Below are 20,643 nucleotides of genomic sequence, written 5' to 3'. Positions count from 1 at the left end.
TTCTCAAGAACCATTTGAGCCACAGAATTCGTTTTGGCATCGTTGGGTAGGGAATTGAAAAGTCGATTCAGTCGTAACAACGTGAGTGAGGAAATTCGAGTAGTTTTCACCCAGAAAGCGTAATTTGAATAACAGACACTCCGGTGCAAGATTATGCCAAAATTCCATGTTTTCCGTCCCGTTTTTGCTCATTTCTCTTAGTATTCTCTTTCTTAGTATTGACCCAAACGCTTTACAAATGCATATTTGTGACCATCCTGCAACGAAAGGAATCGATTGCCTCGAATCGAAAATGCCCTGAATTCGACATCATTTTCGTCTAAAAAAAGCGAGAAATCCAACGCACTCATTGAACTTTTTAGATATTGACGCTTTCGCCCGTTTATCTCGATTTCTGTCGACTATTTCCTGAAAAGTGAGCAAAACCGCAGCAATACCTGAACCTAAAACCATGCAGAACATTCCTTCAACTACTGTAAGGCCAAGAAAGCCAACAATAAAAATCAATTAAGAGCGTGTGATAAAGGAGCAAATAAAACCGTGAATTCGGCAAAGAGCAAACGATGAGATTTGAACTCAATGTCTTGTTTCAAACTGCAATTCAAATCCCCTTCTAATAAAGTGCAAAAAATGCGTTTATTCTTGTTAATTGCTTAGAAATCCCTGTTTAAACCGGTGTGCGCGCCCCGGCTTTGAAATATCTGAATTTTAATTACTCCGTAATCAATTTGCAGATTCAATACGGTAATTTCGACCGTGCTGGATCAAATTTTCATTAATTTGGGAAATTAACAAACCTACTGGATTCATTCTTTCCTTTGCGCCAGGCGCTGATGAAATTTTGATTGTAAATTTGTAAAAAACGTAATTTCACCCGGCGACGTGGATTAATCAGGGCTTGTTTTTATTTCGCGCTTCTTTGTTTCCAAGCGAAACCACCGAAACCAATTTACAGTTACATATTGCAGGTATTTTGAGAGGACAAAGAAGCGCCAGCGTAGGTACCCGGGGGAGATTTAAATTCCTGCCACATCTACGATTTAGCGCTTTCGTACAGGATATAAGAAAACATAGTTGCAAGTAAAAGCGGCTTAAATTTAAATACATACATTGTGAATTCCTGGCACAGCAGCTCTGGAAGTTTCGACTTTCCGTGCTGAAAAAGCAAAAAAAGACACCAGTGAACGTTTTATTGTCAAATTTTCAATGATAATGTGAAAGTCGTTAGGAAAGGGTTGCCGGGACAAACGAGCAGGAATGCGTCTGTCTGCAGAGCAGCCAAAGATAATATTTGAAATTCTATGTACCGTGTCAAGAACGACGTAAAGTAATTTTGAAGTAAGTTTCACTGATTTAATTAATGTAGGGAACGTGTCTCCGCATGGAGTCGCTCTAGGTAACTGCTGAAATATTGTGATGGAGCCTTTAGCTACGAGACTTAATTTGAAATTATTTCATCTCCTCTACCCGGGATTTACAAGTTTAGAATGTCAAACATGTTATATGAGGAGCGAAAGTGGCCAAAGTTGGAACCTCCGGCGGAGAAAAATCCTAAAGCCATCTATTTTCGGCTCGCAACCTGCAAGAAACGACCCCCTTATGATCCCACACTATTTCGGTTGCCTTAATTAATTTAAGAAGCGTGTCTTTGCATTAACATCCCCGCGCAGGTTGAAGAACTTTAATAACAAAGTGTCTCCAGATCAGCAATGTCGGGCTAATTTTAAATTCAATTATCTCGTAACGAGGTTTAAACTAATTTCGAGTTTCTGCCGGAATGTAGCCTGAAAATTTGATAAACATATAAATGAGCGGCGGATTATTTCGTACGAACAAAATCGGCCCCTTGGGGCATATCAGGATGTGCGGGAATGTCTATATTGTATCGGGACTAATAAGAATACTTAAAATGCTTTGGGGCCCCTTTCCAGACTGATATTCCATCTTATGGAGCAAAAATGAGTCACTTTATTAAAACGATTTATCATTCCGGATATCAATGCACATACTGGAAGCAATGGAAGGTTAATGCCATTTTTTTTTATTTAAGCAAAATTAATTTCTGTTCATTTAGCTTTCAGAGTAAAAGTCTTAAAAAGTCGGTCGTAAAAGTTAAGAGATCACAGGCTTCATTAATTTGTTCATAGCCTGGTTATCTGTTGGGTTAAAATAAAGTAAAAGTAAAAGACACACAAAATGCGTTGGCAGGCCTCCTGGATTACCCGATTTGACTTCCCTGGCGCCGTAAAAAAATTAGAAAAATTTCGGTAATCCATTGAGAAGGTCGCCTCCTACTTCTGTTTTTCTTCAGCTCAGTTAGTTGGTTGCTGGATATTCCCAATTAAAGGACTTATTTCAGACAATATAAATTCCCGGTGTTTTTGATTGAAATTTCCCGACTTAATTTCGAGCTGTATCGGCGTCGTAACGAAACCCGTATTGGCTTCGCAAATTGATTTGCGTAATTAAAATGTAAACAGTTTAGGGGCAACGGCAAAGACTTTACGTTCGGGTCACTTGATATTTCTAATTAAAGGCAATTTATTAGCGGTACACAATTTGCATTTTCTTCGGGAAACTTGCGCGCTAACTTCTGACATAAATTACATTTTCGGCAGGAAATCGGTCGGATTTACGATGCTTTAACTGATCCAATGAAGAAACGTTTACTGGTTTGTCGCATCATCAAACGAGATCCTTCTGGTCAAAATACTGGTTTTTGGGTGTGTCCACACCTGCCTGCTTGTTTGGGTTTAGTTCATTTTTTTTTAAATTAACATCTACAAGCCTTGTCAATTTTATTATTATCTGAAATACGAGCTGGCGTTAAAAAGCCCATACTTTCATAAGTCAATTTTTTTCGGAAATCCTTGTCTGCATAATAGTGCTTTAATGTATGCTAACGCGCAATGAAATCAACATTTACTTGCCTTGAACCGTTCCGATCATCTCCGCAAGCAAAGGATGATGATGATGATTACATGGCTGAAAACAAAATAAGATTTTAGCTGGGTCATTGTCGTGCAAGCAAGCAAACAGCCTTGTCGATTTTAGGTGATTTTACAACTGTTGGTTCAATGCGGCGATGAAGCGATCAAAGCCGTTGCCAAAAATGTTACAGCATGCCGTTTTCTGGCCAAAAAAAAATGCTGCACTTCAGATTCCATTGCATGTAGCATTAATATGCATTTCGTGGCAAATTGCCCTGGTTTTAGCTGGAAATATTCGGGTGTTGAGACTGATAAGAGGGTCTAAGCATTCCTGCAAACGCATTTGGAAAAGTAATTGTCAAATCGAATCCACACATGAGGGAGTTGGTGGCTTTCGCCCTTCTGAATAAGCACTTGGCATGGTAGCAAATAAATCCCCGAAGTGAAACGCAATTTGGTGTTGAGCATTACCAACATTGAGCGCGAATTAGATTTGCTGGAAGTTCGGTTTTCAGGCCGGAAATGTGGGGTCCTCAGGAGACTTTTCCAAAAATTCCATGATCCTTGAAACAGTGAGTTTTGCCTGCCCTTCAAAGCCCCATTTCCTCTTCCAAAGATAAGGTAAATATTCCCTTAGCCATTATTTCCCCAGTCAATTCTTTCCCAACAGCAACACGAAGTTTCTGTTGTATTTGAACTCGAATCAACCACCCGAACACTATGTTTGGATTCCCAGTTTCCCGTGTAAGTTTAGTAGTAGTAATACACAATCGAAAGCCGGGTAAGTACCAAACTTTGATGGAAGTTGTATTTTCCTTACAAAAGTTGCCATGCAGCTTAAAATTACGACACTCGAAATCGCAAAAGCAGATCTCCCAATGTTTTATGTCAGTTTGAGGACTTTTCCGGGCACCCGACTGTATTGTGGTGGTTGCATTTTATTGACCCTGCTTTGATTGAGTTGAGCACGAATCTTCCAAGTTTCCGCTTTTATGTGGCCATTTAACCCTCACAATCCATCTTGCAATTGGCAATTTAAACATTATTAAAGGCTGTTTGAACTTTTTACTGGATTTACACAAAAATCTGCTTCTGATGTTCCATTTTTGATTGGCCCCCATGGACACTGAACTAAACTTGCAAGAACCCATATTGAATATTAATAAATAGCAGAAACTCAGTAACAAATCCGAACAGCATTGGAGCATTAAATGTTGGCAAACAAGCCGAGAGCTTCCATTAAATTATTAGCCAAGTTATCAACCTCTAAACATTGACCATTTGAGGTCGGGCGTCTGAATTTCGGTACAGCGAGAGAATCCCATGGGAGAACTTTGCGGTTGAAGCCGGCAAAATTTGATTACCAGAGTCCAAGTATGCGACTGCACCATAAAGTCCATTTTTATAAATCTCTAGCGGCGATTTATGGGGTTCAAGGAGGCTCAACGGGTGCGAATTTCACCCTCTAAAACGGGGGTCGGCCGGCATCAAACAGTGGCATTAATTCCTTTCATGGCATTGTCTGTTAATGAACTCGCACAGTTGAGGAACCACTAATTACCCCCAATGCTGACGAAGATACACCTAAGATTGATTGCATCTCCGCATTTCCACTCGCTATGCTTTCCAGGGAAACCGCAGTAGTCTCTATAACCGATAAATGTCGTCGCGATAACGAACTCGAGCTCCGAAAATCGTAATTCATTTATAAGGGGCCTCATAATCACTGGATTGATTGAGAAACGCTGAAGTTAATTTGTAATTAATTGGATCGCGTGGGGGCCTGTTGACAAATCAGGGTTTTGGGAACAGCAATTTTCACTCTTCGTTTAGCCAGTCAATTCGGACCAGCCTGGAACATTTTTATTGTTGTCTATTTATCTTCAATGCTTCTTTGGTTCTTCTGAGTTTACTGATTTTCTCCGGCTCTCGCCCTTGTTTACCGGGCCCTAGTTAGGCGCATGTTAATTAGGAGAATTTTTGGCTTCTGGAGCACGTTAGGTTTGGAGCCTTAGAGCTTGTAAAATATATTCATTCAGGACCTTTTGCGTCGAAAGGAATCGATTGAGCTCAAAACACATTTTTATTTTCGAGCGAAATCTTCTAAGGCTCTTTCTGGGGTCGACTTTCTGAAAAATAGTCTCTCATGATGGCTAGAATTCTGTCTTGTTTTCATCTCAAGGAAGCCTAAAATGCAACGAGCTCATTGAAAAACAAACCAGAAGCTCCACGTCAGAAATAATCCGGATTTTCTTCTTAAATCTAGGCAAGAAGCAGATCATATTTTCACCGGAAAATTGTTTTTTTGCTAAAAATGTTGGTTATCTGTCGGGTTTCATCACACAATCATCTTCAAACTTCGTTTTTTTGAACCGACAAACTGTTCCTGTTGCCACTGATGGAAATCTGCATTGTGGTTTTGGATGAATATTAGTGAAAGTAACAGGAATGACTTGGTCGGTCATCAATATTTATTATTTCTCATTACGTAAACCCACTTTCGAAGGTTTTACATAAATTTAAAGAAGAAACACCAGATGGTTTCTGTTGGGTTTTGCAGTTCTTATTGGCCTGCTGTAGCCATCCAGGTTAAGTCGATTAGCTCTTCCACCATACTCGCCAGGCATTTTATTTCCATCCACACTTCCCGACCTAGTCCAGTGTGACTTTGCAAGAAACTCTCCTTTCACTAAAATGATACTCCGGCAGTCTTTCAGTCGTTGCACTTGTGCGTTATTTTAAGCCGCGATGTCATGGACCGCGTTTTATCACCAAATTTCCGCAAATCTCCCATTATTCATTCGCATCGGCTGCAAATCTGCTTATCCACGCAAATAGCGATCAACTAATCAGCCAGACAAATGCGGTGGACTTTCAAAAGTAAGCCAATTAACTTTAAACGTGTATTTGTTCATCTGTTATATGAATAATGCTAATCCGTTATGCAAAGGTCCTCATTCAAGGCTGTGGTTTTTTGCCCATTTTTCGCCTTGAATCGTTCAACTGGTTTCCGATAGGAAGATTTTCGTTTGATCGAAATATCATTGTTAGTGGACGTGTTCAAGCGAGCTTCCAGAAGCTTTCGGTTTTTTTAGCCAGTCGATTGACAAAAGCAGAAAGCACCGCCTGGACGAATGATGGATTATTCAGCAGCCATCATTGAACGCTATTTATTACATAATTAATGTATTGTTGAATAAAATAACGTTGCATAATGAACTGTCATGCAACAAGGATGCTCGTGATTAATCGCGGCAGGGCGCTGTTTGACTAGAAGGAAAGAAAGTCGCGTTTTACAAGACATTTTACGTTTTACGAGACAGTGGCGCCTGTCTCGAACCAAGAATAGCTTAACTCTCTCAACTGGAGTAGACAATTATTCCTTAAAGATTTGCTGGAATTTTGTGTGTGCTTGCATTGATTTTTTTTATCCCAGCAGTTTTTTGTCCAGTTGATTTCTAAGACTGGCCGATATAAATTGTCCTGCAGAAAGGATCGCGCACCAGCGAGTCGCGTCGTCGCTCGTCCTGCATTCGCGACGTCGACGTCTCAAACGCGAGCGTCGGCTCCATCCTGCTGCGTTTAGTGCTCGATCGCTTCTTGCAGGATTCAGAAGCGTCCGTTGCGGCTGCAGGAGCACCAAACACGCGCTAAATGATAACAGCCATCACTATCAGGTTATCGGCAAAGAACCTGCGGTGGTCAGCGTCGGATTAACGCGACGCCCCCAAGTGTTTTCCATTAACAATATTTAAAAAAACTGAGGTTTTCGCACTTAAATTGACAATTATTGCAGTGAATGAGTGCGACTGTTTATGTGCCAGAAAGGGCTGATCTGAGCCACAGATTTCACGGTAAATATCCCTAGTTTTTTTCGGGTTTCTCTCATGAAAATCGGCTCATTGTTCACCAATTAGCTGCCCAAAATCCTCGTCATTTCAACCAAATTTAATTGTAGTCGTTCACAAAAGATTTACCATCAAATAACACCATTAATTGAAGCAAACATCAGAGTTTTTACGCAATTTTGTTGTTCCTAAATTACTGCCCGAATTATGAAGGTGTTTTCATTGGCAATTAATCACTGATTGTTCACTCTTTGTTTGCTTGTTTTCGGAGATTTTCGATAAAATTGCTCTTCCACTGGTGGACAGTTCGATAATTTTTTGTCATATGTAGCAGCAAAACGCTGTCTAGGGATTTTGCGCTTTATCTCACATAGAACTGATTAGTTTTAGTAGTTATATGGAATTTATTTTGAAAAAAAAGGGTTTTCAATTACAGTCGCAAAACTGCTTTTTATTTTTGTATACTTATTTTTATTATATGCGCTCATCTTCTGCAGAAATGTGTAATCTGCTACGCTTTATCTAACCAAAACCGACAGAAATAACCCTAGAAATCGTCAGCGCGGTCATTTTCCTGCGTCTGCTGGCCTGCATCTTTCTCCGTAATCTTCAGCAATTTACACGTTTTTTTAAATCGATGCCCTTATGCTGGTAAGTCGAATCCCACAAAATAGTTAAAATTATATTTGCGTTAGAACCAACCAACATTCGGGTATCCAAATATTATTATTGTGCTCTAATTAATCACAGTTTCACCACTCGAGTCTTTCCAGAAGACGAGTGAAGTACTGAAAAATTTAACTCTGTCCAAAGCCAAACTAGCTATTTTTCCAATCGCTTGCACGAGCAGCTGCCCGGGCCGAAGCTAGTTGAGAAACGCGATTTTTCCATGCACTCTAATCCAAATATTATCATACTAAATTCGTTAGGAATTCTTTGTAATTGCGGGTATAAAGAAGCACAAAAATGTTTAAGAATTCTTGATCGCGCTCAGATTGTATGTAAAGTCATCCTGGGCTCTGAACTCTCAAAAATGTTTTTACCGAGCTGATTTTTCCTGATGACGGTTGGCAATCGAAACTTTTTGGGTCTATAGCGCCACAGCAATTACTTGCAGTTAAGGGCTCTACACCATAAGCTGCGACTTTCACTTTAAAAGTTCCGAATGGAAGCAATTTTCCTTTAAGTTTGCTCAATTTGCACTTCATCACTCATGCAAGAGCGTTAAATGAAAGCCTAAATTATTCAAAAGCACGAATTTTTAGCGAAATAATCCATATACCGGTGGTTATTTGAGAAAAAGTTTGATATTCCTTTAATTAATTCGAGGGACTCCCGTTGAATCCCCTGGTAAATCTGCTTCGGTCCATATTTAAATATACCACAGCCACAAGACGGGTCTGATGAACCTTTGTATCTTCAGCAGCCCCCAAATTGTCTGATAAGACCGAACAGTGGATAAAACCGCGCCTGGGGCTATTTAAAAACTGAAAATACAAATCCTGCCCTGTTTTACAGCCGCGGCTGCGATTTTCTTGGCGAAATTCAGCGAAGATTATTCTTTTCCGTAAACTTTCCGATGAGAGATTTTGCATTATGCAAATTTAAATCTTTGCCATTTAAGGAGAGGAGCTGAAAACATCCTCCGAACAACTAAAACGGTTTAGTGGGAAGTTTGGGAGTGGTTGCTCCAAGTCTATTTCGAGACTGTTTGAGTGTGCAATTTCACTTTGCGATAGTTGGTTGAGCGGAACCGTAAACAATTTTTATGTTTATTGAATTTCGACCTTAATTCACTGCTTTGATGTGCCATAGAATTTGCTTGCAAGTGAATGTGCAACTAATTGGCTTGGTTGATGAAACTTGTGTAGAAAAGTTTGTAATTAATATCGCAAACGATTGACCAATTCTTGATATTTACTCGGCAATATTTCACTTTTTGCGCTTTCACATATTCGATAGTTAATCGGCTCTGTGTGCGTGATTTTCTACATATAATTAGTTTGGCCCCGCTTAATTAGTTGCCGCAAAATCACACATCGTCCTCGCAATTTTTTTTCGAAAATAATTAATTCGATCGATATTTACAGGGATGTGAAACCCACGTTTCCACGGGCTTTTGCTGCAAAATAACACATTTATTTGTTCAAACAGACGGTATGCGTGTGTGGGTATTAGTTTCAGTCGTTCCCTCCGTCTAATAGCGTGTATATCTTGCTCCCTTAAAGGTCAAAATCGGCTCCAAAACTCGAATTTGTTCTCCTCTAAAATGCCTCTTCAATTACCCGATCACAAACATAGTTAATTATTCCAAGATGGATTTTGTAGCCTAAATCAACACGAAATATCCGTCTATACGTCGACTAATCTGCAGCGAATCAATAGCCCCCTTTTGGAATAGTTTAATTACAGTCGATCCCGTCCAAATAAACATGTTGATATTTAGTCTATGCTAATGGGATTAAAATGTTAAGCACGAACCTGGAATTAGCATTTTCCCAGAAAACAAATATGGTTTTAATGAGTGATTTGAGCGAATTGGTGGTGGCTATTGATGGAAAACCGGAAAATTGAAAATGTTCAAGACGAGTCTGGCTCAGCTCGCCACAAAATAACTTGGAACGCTACCAAACCTTTGTGTCTTGGGTTCATTATTTCCACGCCAATTAGCGTTTTACATGCATGATTGTCATCCACTTTCAATTAAGTAAATATTTCGCTTACATTGAATTTTCGATAGTTTAAAATGCATTGTATCGAACTGGGCTCGTCGTAAATAGCAGGGAAAATGTTCCACAAAAAGTTTCTATTCTGCACACCTTTTGTGCCCCATTCGCAAGCGTGGCACGTTCCGAGGAAGAACGACCGAATTTAAATAAAACTATCGTTTTTTTCTGCGGCTTGTGTAATTCGGCAAAAGAACGGTTTCTTTATCGGAATGACTGAACTCTTTGTTTTGATTAAGCAATAAGGGCGAGAGAATGGAACTGCTGTGGTTTGCAGATTTTCACCAACGTTTTGCTAGTCTTACAAGAGGTTTCTTCAGAAGTAGATTTTTTGAGGGCAATGTCTCCTTGTGTTGTTTCAGGTCGAACGCTTCTGGTAAATCCACTAATGCTCATTTGCTTTTTCCACCTGTTGTACAAGTTTCTGCTTCTTATAGTATCTAAGGGGCCAAAAAAATATTTTTTTGCCTCTGTTGAAAAGTCAAGCTGMTGTTGAATAGCCAAGAAACTTTYCGTTTAAATTTAGAGGTAAATAAAAGAGCGTTGAGATCTTTGGAAACTGCGCTATGAAGCTATAAAAAKAAATTACACAAAACTGATTCTTTTGAGAGAAGTTGGCATCGGTTATCCTGTTAAAGCTAATTAGCTTCCGAAGTGACTTAATTAGTTCTGATGGAAATAGCTCAAAGTAAAGCTAAATTAAAAACGTCGATTAGACAACACTCCCACGCCATCCAGCATGGATTCTCTATAATTAAGCATCACAAATCCAAAGTGTTTTTATTAGTTAATTGAGAATCTGTAATACTAATCTGCAGGCAACATTCTCGAGTATCCCGCGGAATTTACATTAATTCGACGTTGTACTCATTGAGTTTATTTATTTATTTTCATTGGAAAACGTCACACAGAGAGCGAGTTTCTAAACGAAAAAGTCTGGTGATTTTCCAATGATTTGCGTCACCGATTCTTTTTGCGTCAGGTTATTGAAATTTCTGACTCTCTTACTTAACAGCACGTGGGCCAAATTTCAAATTTATTGTTAGAATGCTTGTAGCATCCACTAATGGCGGCCGGTCGCTCTATATTAATGCAAATTGGAAAATTCCGTCTCCGCTCCTTGCTGAGCAGCTGAGGTTTTTTGATTGATTTGGCAAAGGCTTCCGACTGGGCCGCATGCGATAATGCAACTTTAAGCGATTGCAATTGGCCCATGCTTATCCAATTTGTCGCTGCCAATAACAATGTTAATGGTCTTGAATTTCAATTGATTTAACATCGAAACAGCAACTAGCTGAGACATCTGGTGGAATTTATCCATTTTTTAATTGACTTTGATTGGGGTTTGATTAGTTACGAGCCTATAGGATCGGTGATGGGGCACACATGCTTAGTGTCTTGTTAGAGCCAGAAAGTGGGCATCTGGCAATTAATGTTAAATAACAGACATGAGAGCGGAAAGAAACAAATCGAGAACAGCGCACTCAAAGCTTTTGTCGATGCATTTTTTGGCGCAATCGTTGACAATGCAGCCATTTGGTCTAAATTTAAATGACTCAATTTTAAAATTGTCCAGGAGCGGCGTGCACGACGGTCCGGGTTGCTTTATTTTCGAAACTGGAACGAAATAAATTGGCAAGGTGAGGTTTAAGTGGTTTTCCCTGGAAACTTTTTGACCAAATAAATTTGAAAAGGGTCCGCGAACCGACGTCCCCGGCGAATTCCACTGCCTTAAGCAACTTTTCGACTGTTTTTCTATCAAATCGGACAGACAGAGTATGCGGCCCGTGCAGCAAATTTGACTTCGGCAGTAAATGGCACGATGACTAATTCTTCGCACTGTACGGAAATCGTTGTGGCATGCGAAAAAACAACATTAAATACAATCGTTGCACGGAACGGCGATTGTAATCTGAAATTCAGATTAACTTCTAAGTATAAGACAATGATTTCATGCATTAAACAAACGGATCTTCCTTGACAAGGTGAAAAAAACGGAGAATCGCTTCTTCATCGCGCTTCAGTCCACACCAAGTTCGTTACAAGGCCGTGCATTGATCAGTGGCAATAACATTTTTACGGGGTTTACTTTTCATCAACCTTATAGCAGTTGAAAGCTTCAACTAGACCAAGGGCATTTTCAAATCGATTTTTACGATCGATGAAGATTTAGCTGAAGAAATGGAGAGATGAGCGTTGTGGTTCGCAATCAAAAGCAAACTTGCTGAAGTTAATGTTGGTGTTGATTTCCGGAATATGGAAGATTCTACTTTGTAGGAAACAGAAATTGTAAAACATTGACTAGGAGGAACGACGCTTAACTAATTGTTTATTTTACTAAAAACGTTAACAAAAGAAACTTCGGACGGTTGAAGAATGAATGAAAAAAGTTGAAAAGAACCGAAGTATTGAAGAGATGCTTCGAATGAGAAGAAAATATGCATCGTCAACAATTTTGTTTGTTTAGAGACTGATGAGAGACAAGACTAAGAAGACTCAAAAATGCGTTAAAAGGAAAACAGTTTTTCAAATGGACGTTTTCTGCTTGAACCTTGGGGTGGAAGATCTGGAATACGAATTTCTGGAGTAAAAAGAAAGAAGGCACATAAACACCCGATTTTCAAGCAAATTTTGAAAATTGCTCAAAAATCAACGAAAATTTGGAGTTYTGAAAARTTGCATSTTYTTTACTAAATGCCGAMATTGCACTTCATTATCTGCCCTTGATACTATTTCAACAATKACRCACACAATAAAACAATCGKGCCCATTAAAATATCAGATTTYGAAAAAAAATTRAMAATTYACCAAAAATTACCGAAAATTSCTGCACCTGTAAAACTTYTAACTTTTGAAAATGTGCGTCTCTTCTTCTAAAATACCAAAATTCCACCTTATTATTTGYGGCTAAAAAYGTGAGGAAACTTCAAATACTCGCGAATCAAGTTAAACASTAGATTTTCAAGTAAAATTTGAAAATTGCACAGAAATAAACAAAAATGTCYGCTCAACTGAAATTTTTGAGTCGTGAACATTTGYGKTTTTGCYGCTGAAGTACAAAATTCCACTTTATTACCTGCGCTTGATAAAATTTGATAACTTTTGATAARCAATCATGTCCAAATCAAACACCAACTTTTGAGGTAAATTTTGAAAAAATCTCAAAAATTATGGAAACCTTCTGCAAATGTCAAACTTTGGGCTCTTGAAAACTTTCGCCTCCTCTACTAAAACACAAAAATTCCGGTTTGCTACATGCTCCCTAAAATATTTTTGGAATTTTCAAAGACAACCGCGCCCCATATAAACATTCGATTTTCAAGCAAATTTTGAAAATTGACCAAAAATCAACGAAAATTCCTGCAAAACTTAAATTCTGGAAACCTGAAAATCTGCATCGTTTTCATTAAAAYGCCAAATGTTTGCTTCATTATCTTCTCCTGCTAACATTTGATAAATTTTCAAAAACAATCGAGCCCAATTAAAACAGATTTTGAGGTAATAWTGRGAAAYTTTCCAAARATCACCGGAAATTTTTGCAAATGTGAAAYTYATKGAYTCTTGAAAACGTACGCTTCTCCYACTAAAATGCAAAAATTCCGGTTTAGTATCTGCGCTTAACAAGATTTGTGAAATTTTCAAAGACARCCGCGCCCCATATAAACACMCAATTTTGAAGCAAATTTTGAAAATTGCCCAAAAATCACCGAAAATTTGTGCACAATTGAAATTTTGGAGATTTMAACATGAGAACTTTGTGTACTAAAATACCAAAACTCTACTTAATTATCTGCTCTTAAATGGATTTCATAAATTTTTRMAAATCGTGCCCAAWTAAAACATYARAYTTTGAGGTAAATTTCAAAAATTTCCAAAAATCACTGGACATTTCTGTGAACGTGAAACTTTGGACGCTTGAAAATTTCGCWTCTACTAATATACCAAAACTACACTTTATTACTTAACCTGTTAACTTTAGCCTGTTAACTTTTCTTCGTGTTCAAGAAGGCCAACAGCGATCCAACACAAACCTGTAGTGTCTTAAATTTCCAGTTGTTAAACTCTGTCTCTTCAAATGCGTTTACAAGAGACGAAAACAACAGGGTGCTAAAAAAATCAACCCGAAACTTTGAAGTTGCATAATATCGTCGCCCTAGAAGGTCCGAAAGGATCTAACAGAACTGATTAGTGTTGCAAAGGATGGGCTTCTGGACAGTTAACTGCAACGGAAACTTTATCCAGTTTCTTGCGTTTCACACATTTAAAGTCGGAATTAGTTTTCCTCAGGCGGATGTAGGCTTGATCCGCCCCGAAGTCGAGGCTGTAAAATTTGAATACTCCTGACTGGAATAGTATGGTTGCCTGTTGTTTTATGCCGGATTAAGTTGGTCGGAATGACATACAAGAGATAAGGGACAGTAATAAGTGAGAAACTTGCCTAAATGGGGCTGTTTGGCTGACGCGACTAAAATGGAAAAAGGATGTTTTACGTCGGTCTTCGACGCCAAGAAAAAATGCGAATTAGTGATTTTAGCGCCTCGTAAATTCCATAATTTACTAACTGGGGCAATTTACGCCATTAGATCTCGTCTAACATCATAATTCTCTGCGTTGAATTATAAATAAACCATCAATTATATCAACCATGCATTGCCAACTGCTAATCGAGCGATTTACTTGAACACATAGTGGGTCAACTCGATGTCTTTTACGTAAAATTTACCAACATTTCGGAAAATATAGGAATTTTTGGCATGGTTATCGTACAGCAGACAAAGTAGTTGAAAGTTCTTTGGCAGAATTAAATGCTAGGTTGTGGACGCAATGGATAATTGGATGAAAATGGGCGAATAATAAATTAAATGAGGCTTCTGGTTGTAGTCGTTTGATCACTCCAATAGACGCATTTGAATAATATTATTCTCAGTTTGATGGATGTAACGACCATGTGAAAGTAACCAGTGATGTTTCAAACGGGCCATTAAGGCGGCATTTTCAATGTTACTTTATATTTGAAATCCCATTTAATACATACATTTGTGCTTTTCAAAATATTTTCTTAATCGGCTGTAGGAGGAGAGAAGCGGGTCTTTGACAGACTCACATTGAGTCCATGTCCTCAGCTCAAGGTTTCAACTTTCACTTCTTCTAAGTTTTCCTTGCAAAAATCCTTTTTTGCCTCTTTGTGTCTTCTGCTATATACTGCTAGCTTTGCTGTTTACACTACATATCCCAGAACGTTTAAATTTGATATTCTGTCCAGAAAATTGAGCTTCTTCAGCCATTAAAGTGGGATTTGCTCCACGTGACTGTAAAACGCAAGTGTGCATCAGCAATAATTCCCTGGAGCGATCAATAGTGCAACTATTCTAGCGCGCTTCAATTTTCGGGATGGTTTATGTACCCTGTTATTATTTGGGCTATAAACTAAAAATTTCTTGTATTCGCGGTTTAGATTAGCGTCGGTGGTTTTCACGGAGATTTTTTTGCGCGATCTTTGCTGTACATTAAAGAGTAATCACCATAACTAAGACGTCTGAAGGTAAAGCTTAATTCCTGTCGAATGCACGCCCCCCAATTTGCAAAATCCATTAAGACGACGATGGTTTGAAAAACCCAATTTTATGGTTCCTGCTAAATGAACGTGTGGGCGATCCGAAACCGAAAGTTTGTTTTGTTTTTGCTTCGGACCAGGTACCAGGTTGGGTTGGACGCCTTTTCAACTTTTAAATGGGGAAACTCGATAAAAGAAGTGCCAGTCACCTACGGAGCAGGATCATTTTCCAATAAAAAGTTTCCTCGGGAAGCGTCCGTGCCCTCATCAAGGTGGAGATTTACAAATCCGTTTTGATTTATGCAAAAAGTAAAGTTTTCGGGCCAAGTTGCAGGAGCATTAGGCCCTGTTGAGTTTCCCGGCTAAGTTATATTGACAGAAGGCGAGTTTTTCGTCGCTACTTCCACTTTGGGGCCTCTAACATTTCACTTTTCTTGCAGGAGTGCAACCAGCCGGCAAACTAATAATGGAATAAATGTGTCCCCGTTATTGTCAAGTTATTTTGGTAGTGTTTCGTCTCCCGTATCCCAAAGCCGATCGCTGAGGAAGTTGTTGGAAAAGTCGGCCGGACGAGAACCGCATCCAGGAAGAGGTAAGTGAAAAGTTTCATTTTTATGAATGTCATCCAGCAAGCGCCTTCTGTGCTGCGGATGAAAGATGGCCACAACTTGGGGCGCTACAAGAACTTTCCCTGGCAATAATGTATTAACCCAGTTTTTTGCGCTTCACTCTCCGAAACTTCAGCTCAACAACTAAGTCCAGGCTGGGATGCCTTGAAGCCATCCAGTAAATCGCTCTATAAAGGCTAAAAACAGTCGCTCTATCAAATTTTTGTTGCTCGCGGGTCTTTCGGGAATTCGCACAACGCTCAATTGCATCCAGGCTTCCGCTTGTGTCAGGCTGGATCACTCTCGGAAATGCCTGGAGGAGCGCACTGCATCGATCAAATACCAAACAGACCGGTAATCGACAATATGGACTTGTACGGGAAGATCGAAGGTGCCATTCGGGCTTGTCGAGATCGTATTATACCGAAATGTTCAGTCTGAACTCAATCAGCAAAGATGCGCTTTGATGTTTTTGGGCTAGAAAATATTTTCAAGCAGACACACTCACACAGTGAAGAGTTGCGGAAAGGCACAACGGGGGGTAGATTTCTGCAGAGATTTTGCTGGAAGCATTCCTTTAGAGGAAAATTGCCAAAGTTTTTTTGTCAAACTAGTTTCACTCCAGTAGAAAATACCATACTAGAAGGTCTGGGTTTGAATGGCGCGGTGCGGGATGATCTCCTTTTAACTGACACCTTGTTTAATCAGTCCTTTTCTTTATGCCCTAACTATTTACTAAACATTGTGTACATGAATATACGAAGTATCAAAAAGAATTCTGATTTTGGTTTCTTCTTTCTTTTTCTTCTTTTTCTTTTTTTTTTATTCCAATTTTTGGTTTTGTATGAGCAATATAATCTCAGTTGTTGTAATGTGATAATTTTGGGTTAGTTTGGGAACTTTATCAACTTCTAGGATATTTTGCCTATTATAATGCTGGGGATAATGGTAGAAATGATGGGATTGTTATTTTTATAAAAACAACAATAATAGCAGATTTAAATTACATTAAATCACCGTTATCAGGGACCAATATAGGTAGGATAGAGTTTGTTCTTGAAGGTGTCACATACGGAATAACAGCTATATACAAGCCTCTACCCATTTCGGAAATTCTTTATATTGACGATTTGAATACTTATTTTGCCGGAAGAACATCTAAGAGCATCTAAATTTATATAATCATTTAGTAAATGAGTACTTATCCTTATTGGGCCAGAACGGATTTTTATCATATATAAACCTTCCCACTCGAATTACAAAAAATTCTAACTCATGTATAGATCATTTATTTGTGAAACAAAAACTAAGAAGTCAAGGCCTGAAACTTCGGCTGAACAGCGATTTGACTGATCACTACCCAATTATTCTAAATATAAATTATGAAAGAGATTTTTCTAGGGAAAAATTCTAGATTATGAGATGTTTAAAGAAAAGATATCTATGGTAAACTGGAACGAAATGGTTAGTTGTTTCGACTCCAATGAAGCGACTAATAAATTTATAAATGTATTTCTTGATGTAAAAAAATCAGCTACAATATTACGTAAAATTAAGTTTAAAAATAATGAAAAAACTAAAAATTGGATTAGTGATGGGTTGATCAATTCCATTAAACATAGAGATAAGTTAAAGAGAGCACTTTTAAGAAATTATACTGCATTAGAAGCTAAATACAAGCACTACAGAAACTTTTTAAATAAACTCTTAAAACAACAAAAATGTCACTATTATAAAAATCAAATAGAAAACCACAAAAACAACCTAAGAAAATATATGAAATAATTAATGATGCTACCAATCTTAACCATAACAAAAAAGAAACAAATTTCTCTATAAATGACACTAATGACACCCCTTTTGACGACAACTTAAGAATGGCTAACTTCTGCAATGAATACTTTATAAATGTTGACTCATTCATAAGTTCTATGTTCTTCGAGATTTTTTGGACAGAAAACTACTCATACAAGTATACAAATCGTTAGTAGAATCATTGCTTAGATATGGCCTCATAATATGGGGTGGAGCCTATGAATCTAATCTAAGACCATTAAAAGTTGTTTAAAATTATATTTTAAGAATAATTTACTGAAAGAACAAACTATATCCTACTAGAGAGTTGTATAACAATGAAATTAGCGACATATCATTGCTATACATACATTCAGCATGCTCATTTACCCATAAGAACAGAAATACTCAAACATATGTAAAACATAACCACAACACAAGACAAATATCTAACAACTTTCTTGCTCTACCTGAAAAAAATAATCGAACAATTCATCTTAAGTTTCTTAATTATGTAGCCCCAAAATTGTATAATTTATTGCCACGGATAATAAGATCAATACATAACTTCAATTTGTTTAATAAAAAATCCAGAGAATATATTACTATACACAGGAACACATTTGTTCAGATACTTTCTCAAAAGTTGAGTTCTCGGGAAAATGTTTTAAGTTGGTGGTTTTAGGTAAGAATATACATGGATGGTATGCTATGTGGATTTCTGTTAAACCAGGACGGAAAATAAAAATATGATTACTGATATAAAAAAAAATTGTAACCTCAAGAGTACATACAGGTACAAAGTATCTAGGTACTCAACAAATAATTTTCACATTATATGAATTGTAAATTGACAAATAGTTTTCTCTTTACATATATATTTTTAATAAATTTTGAATTTGAATTTTCAAACCCCAACTATTTTGAAAATTGGGTATCTGCAAGAACATTTTCCTATGATTTTAGCGATTTTTCCACTATAAAGTATTTTCAAGGAGAGCACAATTGGGAGGCAGGTTTGTCGCAAATTGTCCATCTGCAAGAACATTGGCGCTTTGGTGAGCCTCCCGTGTCCCGAGATTTGTGGGAAATGTGTGAAATGCGCAAAAACTGGCATTCCGTCATTATTCCTGGCAGAATTCGGCCCTCATGCATGCCCTGCAAGTTTTGTCGCCCCGCTTTTCCGTGTGGGTCACGAAAAGCCCAACTCGGAAATGCCTGAGAGCGTGCCGCATCGATCAAACGTCTCCGCTCTCCTTTTTCCTAAAACGTTAGCCTGCATGTTACCAATTTATGGGCCATTATCGTCACTGGATTGCTGGACAGCAATTTGGCCAGCGTTCTCAGCTAAAACCGTTCGTTTTTTTCCAGAATAGCCCCCAAATCCCGCCATGCAACATTCGGGCACTTGGTATCTGCCTTGGGGCATGCCCCTGCAGAAAATGGTGGCAGTGCCCATCCATCCGAGTGGTCATCTGCACCTGCAAACCCCCACTGTCCATATGCAGCCCATGCTAACGGGGCTGCCAGCCCCTTTGGCCACCCTCAGGACTTTTGTGGCCACGCAGCCCAATGCCATGCGACAGCCCCAACGAAAGGTGAGTGGATTAAAAAATTAAAAAAATGTTCACGCACCCGTCTAATGAGCTGAATTTTATCTGACCCTGCTGTGCTGCGCTCATTTAATGTGGAAAGGAATACAAGGAAAAGTAATTTTAAAAAGCAGCGAAAACCCTTTGGTTTTCCAGTTAAGTCCTCACAAGGGAGGCCATAAAAAACTCTGTGGAGGATTTTGTTTGAAAGGGCTGTGGTGAATTAGAATGGATCATTCACTAGCTCCGATTGTTTGGACTTTGCTTTTGATTTATATTATTCTCCCAAAAAAATTACTCTGTTGCTTCAAATCAGCGACAATCCTTCAAGCATCGGGAAAAGATCGGCTCGAAAATAATGCTTGGGTCGCAGTCAAGTTGGATTCAACCGAAAATTGTTATCTCTTTGAGGGAGCGCCGTCTTGCCCCGGAAAATGCAGATTATCGGCGCCCTTTGAGGTCCCGGATTATTAATTAGGAAGGACTTGATCCTGACACGACGATACGATGAAGGGAAATCTTATCGGATTCTGTGATCTGGTCCAATTATTTCGATCTGGAAAAATAAATGCGCTCGAGGGCTTCCAGGCCCCTTCGACTTGATTATCCTCAAGTTATTTACGGTCGGCGAAGGTGTATGAGAAAGTTGAAAGCGAAAGCCACAGCTAACTTTTCCCTGGATGAAGCAACACGTTGCTCAGTTCCGGAAGATGTGCTTAATCCATGGTTCCATTAGGGCATGATTTAGTAATGATTGTTCGATAACATTATCAGGAAGGCAACTTGGTCCAGATTATCCAGCTGGAATTTAACATCAATGGTAGGTTTATGAACATACTGTTGTGTGTATCCACGCATAAGTGACAGTGTTTATTTAGGCAAAACGTCTATTTTGCACGCCGAATGGATCAATTTGAATGAAAGTTCCCATGAATTCCAAATATTTACCCGAGTCGCATTTCAAAGCCGCAGAAAGGCGTGTTTCGCATGGGACTTGTTTATGCTAGAGGTGCATTTGCAAAAGCGATTTATCCAACATTGTGCTTGTGGCTTAAACCAATGATTTCCTTACTTCTTATTTCGTCTCCAACCTTTTCATTTCTGAACTGATTGCATAGATTTTAGGCATTACCTGATTGATGATGCATGCTTGTGCAAAAATCGACTTTCAAACCAAAGCTATTTTTCAATATTCCACTTTTTCTCGGCGAATTGAGGCTGAGGAAATTGAATATTCCACCCTGTGGAGTTGAGATGAATCTAATAAGCCGGAATTCCTATTTATTTCTTTTGCGGCTTCTCCCCCGTTCACAATAAAGCCACTGCCTTGATCATAATTATAATAAAAATTCGTTCAGGCAGGCGGGCATTTCTCTCAGAAAAATGTGTTTTTTAAATGAATTGTTATCATCACTTTCGGGCGTCAGTCATTAAGTCCGATGGGGAAAACATTTTGATGAGTTTCGTCAATTTCAACCATCATCAAGTAAACCCTAAATCGATTCCTTTCGAAGTAAGAAGCTTTCAAATGTGCATTTATAGTGTTTGGGTCAATAATAAGTAAAGAATCGTCGGTTAAAGATCGTCAACG

At 38.6% G+C, this 20,643-nt stretch overlaps 1 protein-coding gene across 1 annotated transcript in view; it reads left to right on the top strand.

Moving 5' to 3' along the window:
* The window catches only part of LOC109537557 (pseudouridylate synthase C18B11.02c), a gene marked incomplete at its 3' end in the record, with an annotated part of 97,885 nt that overhangs the window by 14,938 nt on the left and 62,304 nt on the right, over positions 1 to 20,643 (top strand). Inside the window, 2 exon segments of the mRNA XM_048662564.1 lie at positions 15,499 to 15,650; positions 18,832 to 19,058. Of these exon segments, the coding sequence (XP_048518521.1) occupies positions 18,852 to 19,058 (207 nt within the window).

This window comes from Dendroctonus ponderosae, unplaced genomic scaffold, assembly GCF_020466585.1.
Source record: "Dendroctonus ponderosae isolate FM_Combo_2020 unplaced genomic scaffold, Dpon_F_20191213v2 Dpon_F_20191213_11, whole genome shotgun sequence".
NCBI classification, from domain to species: Eukaryota; Metazoa; Arthropoda; class Insecta; order Coleoptera; family Curculionidae; genus Dendroctonus; species Dendroctonus ponderosae.
Note: the sequence above shows the minus strand (reverse complement) of the source record. Positions and strands in the feature narration are given on the sequence as shown.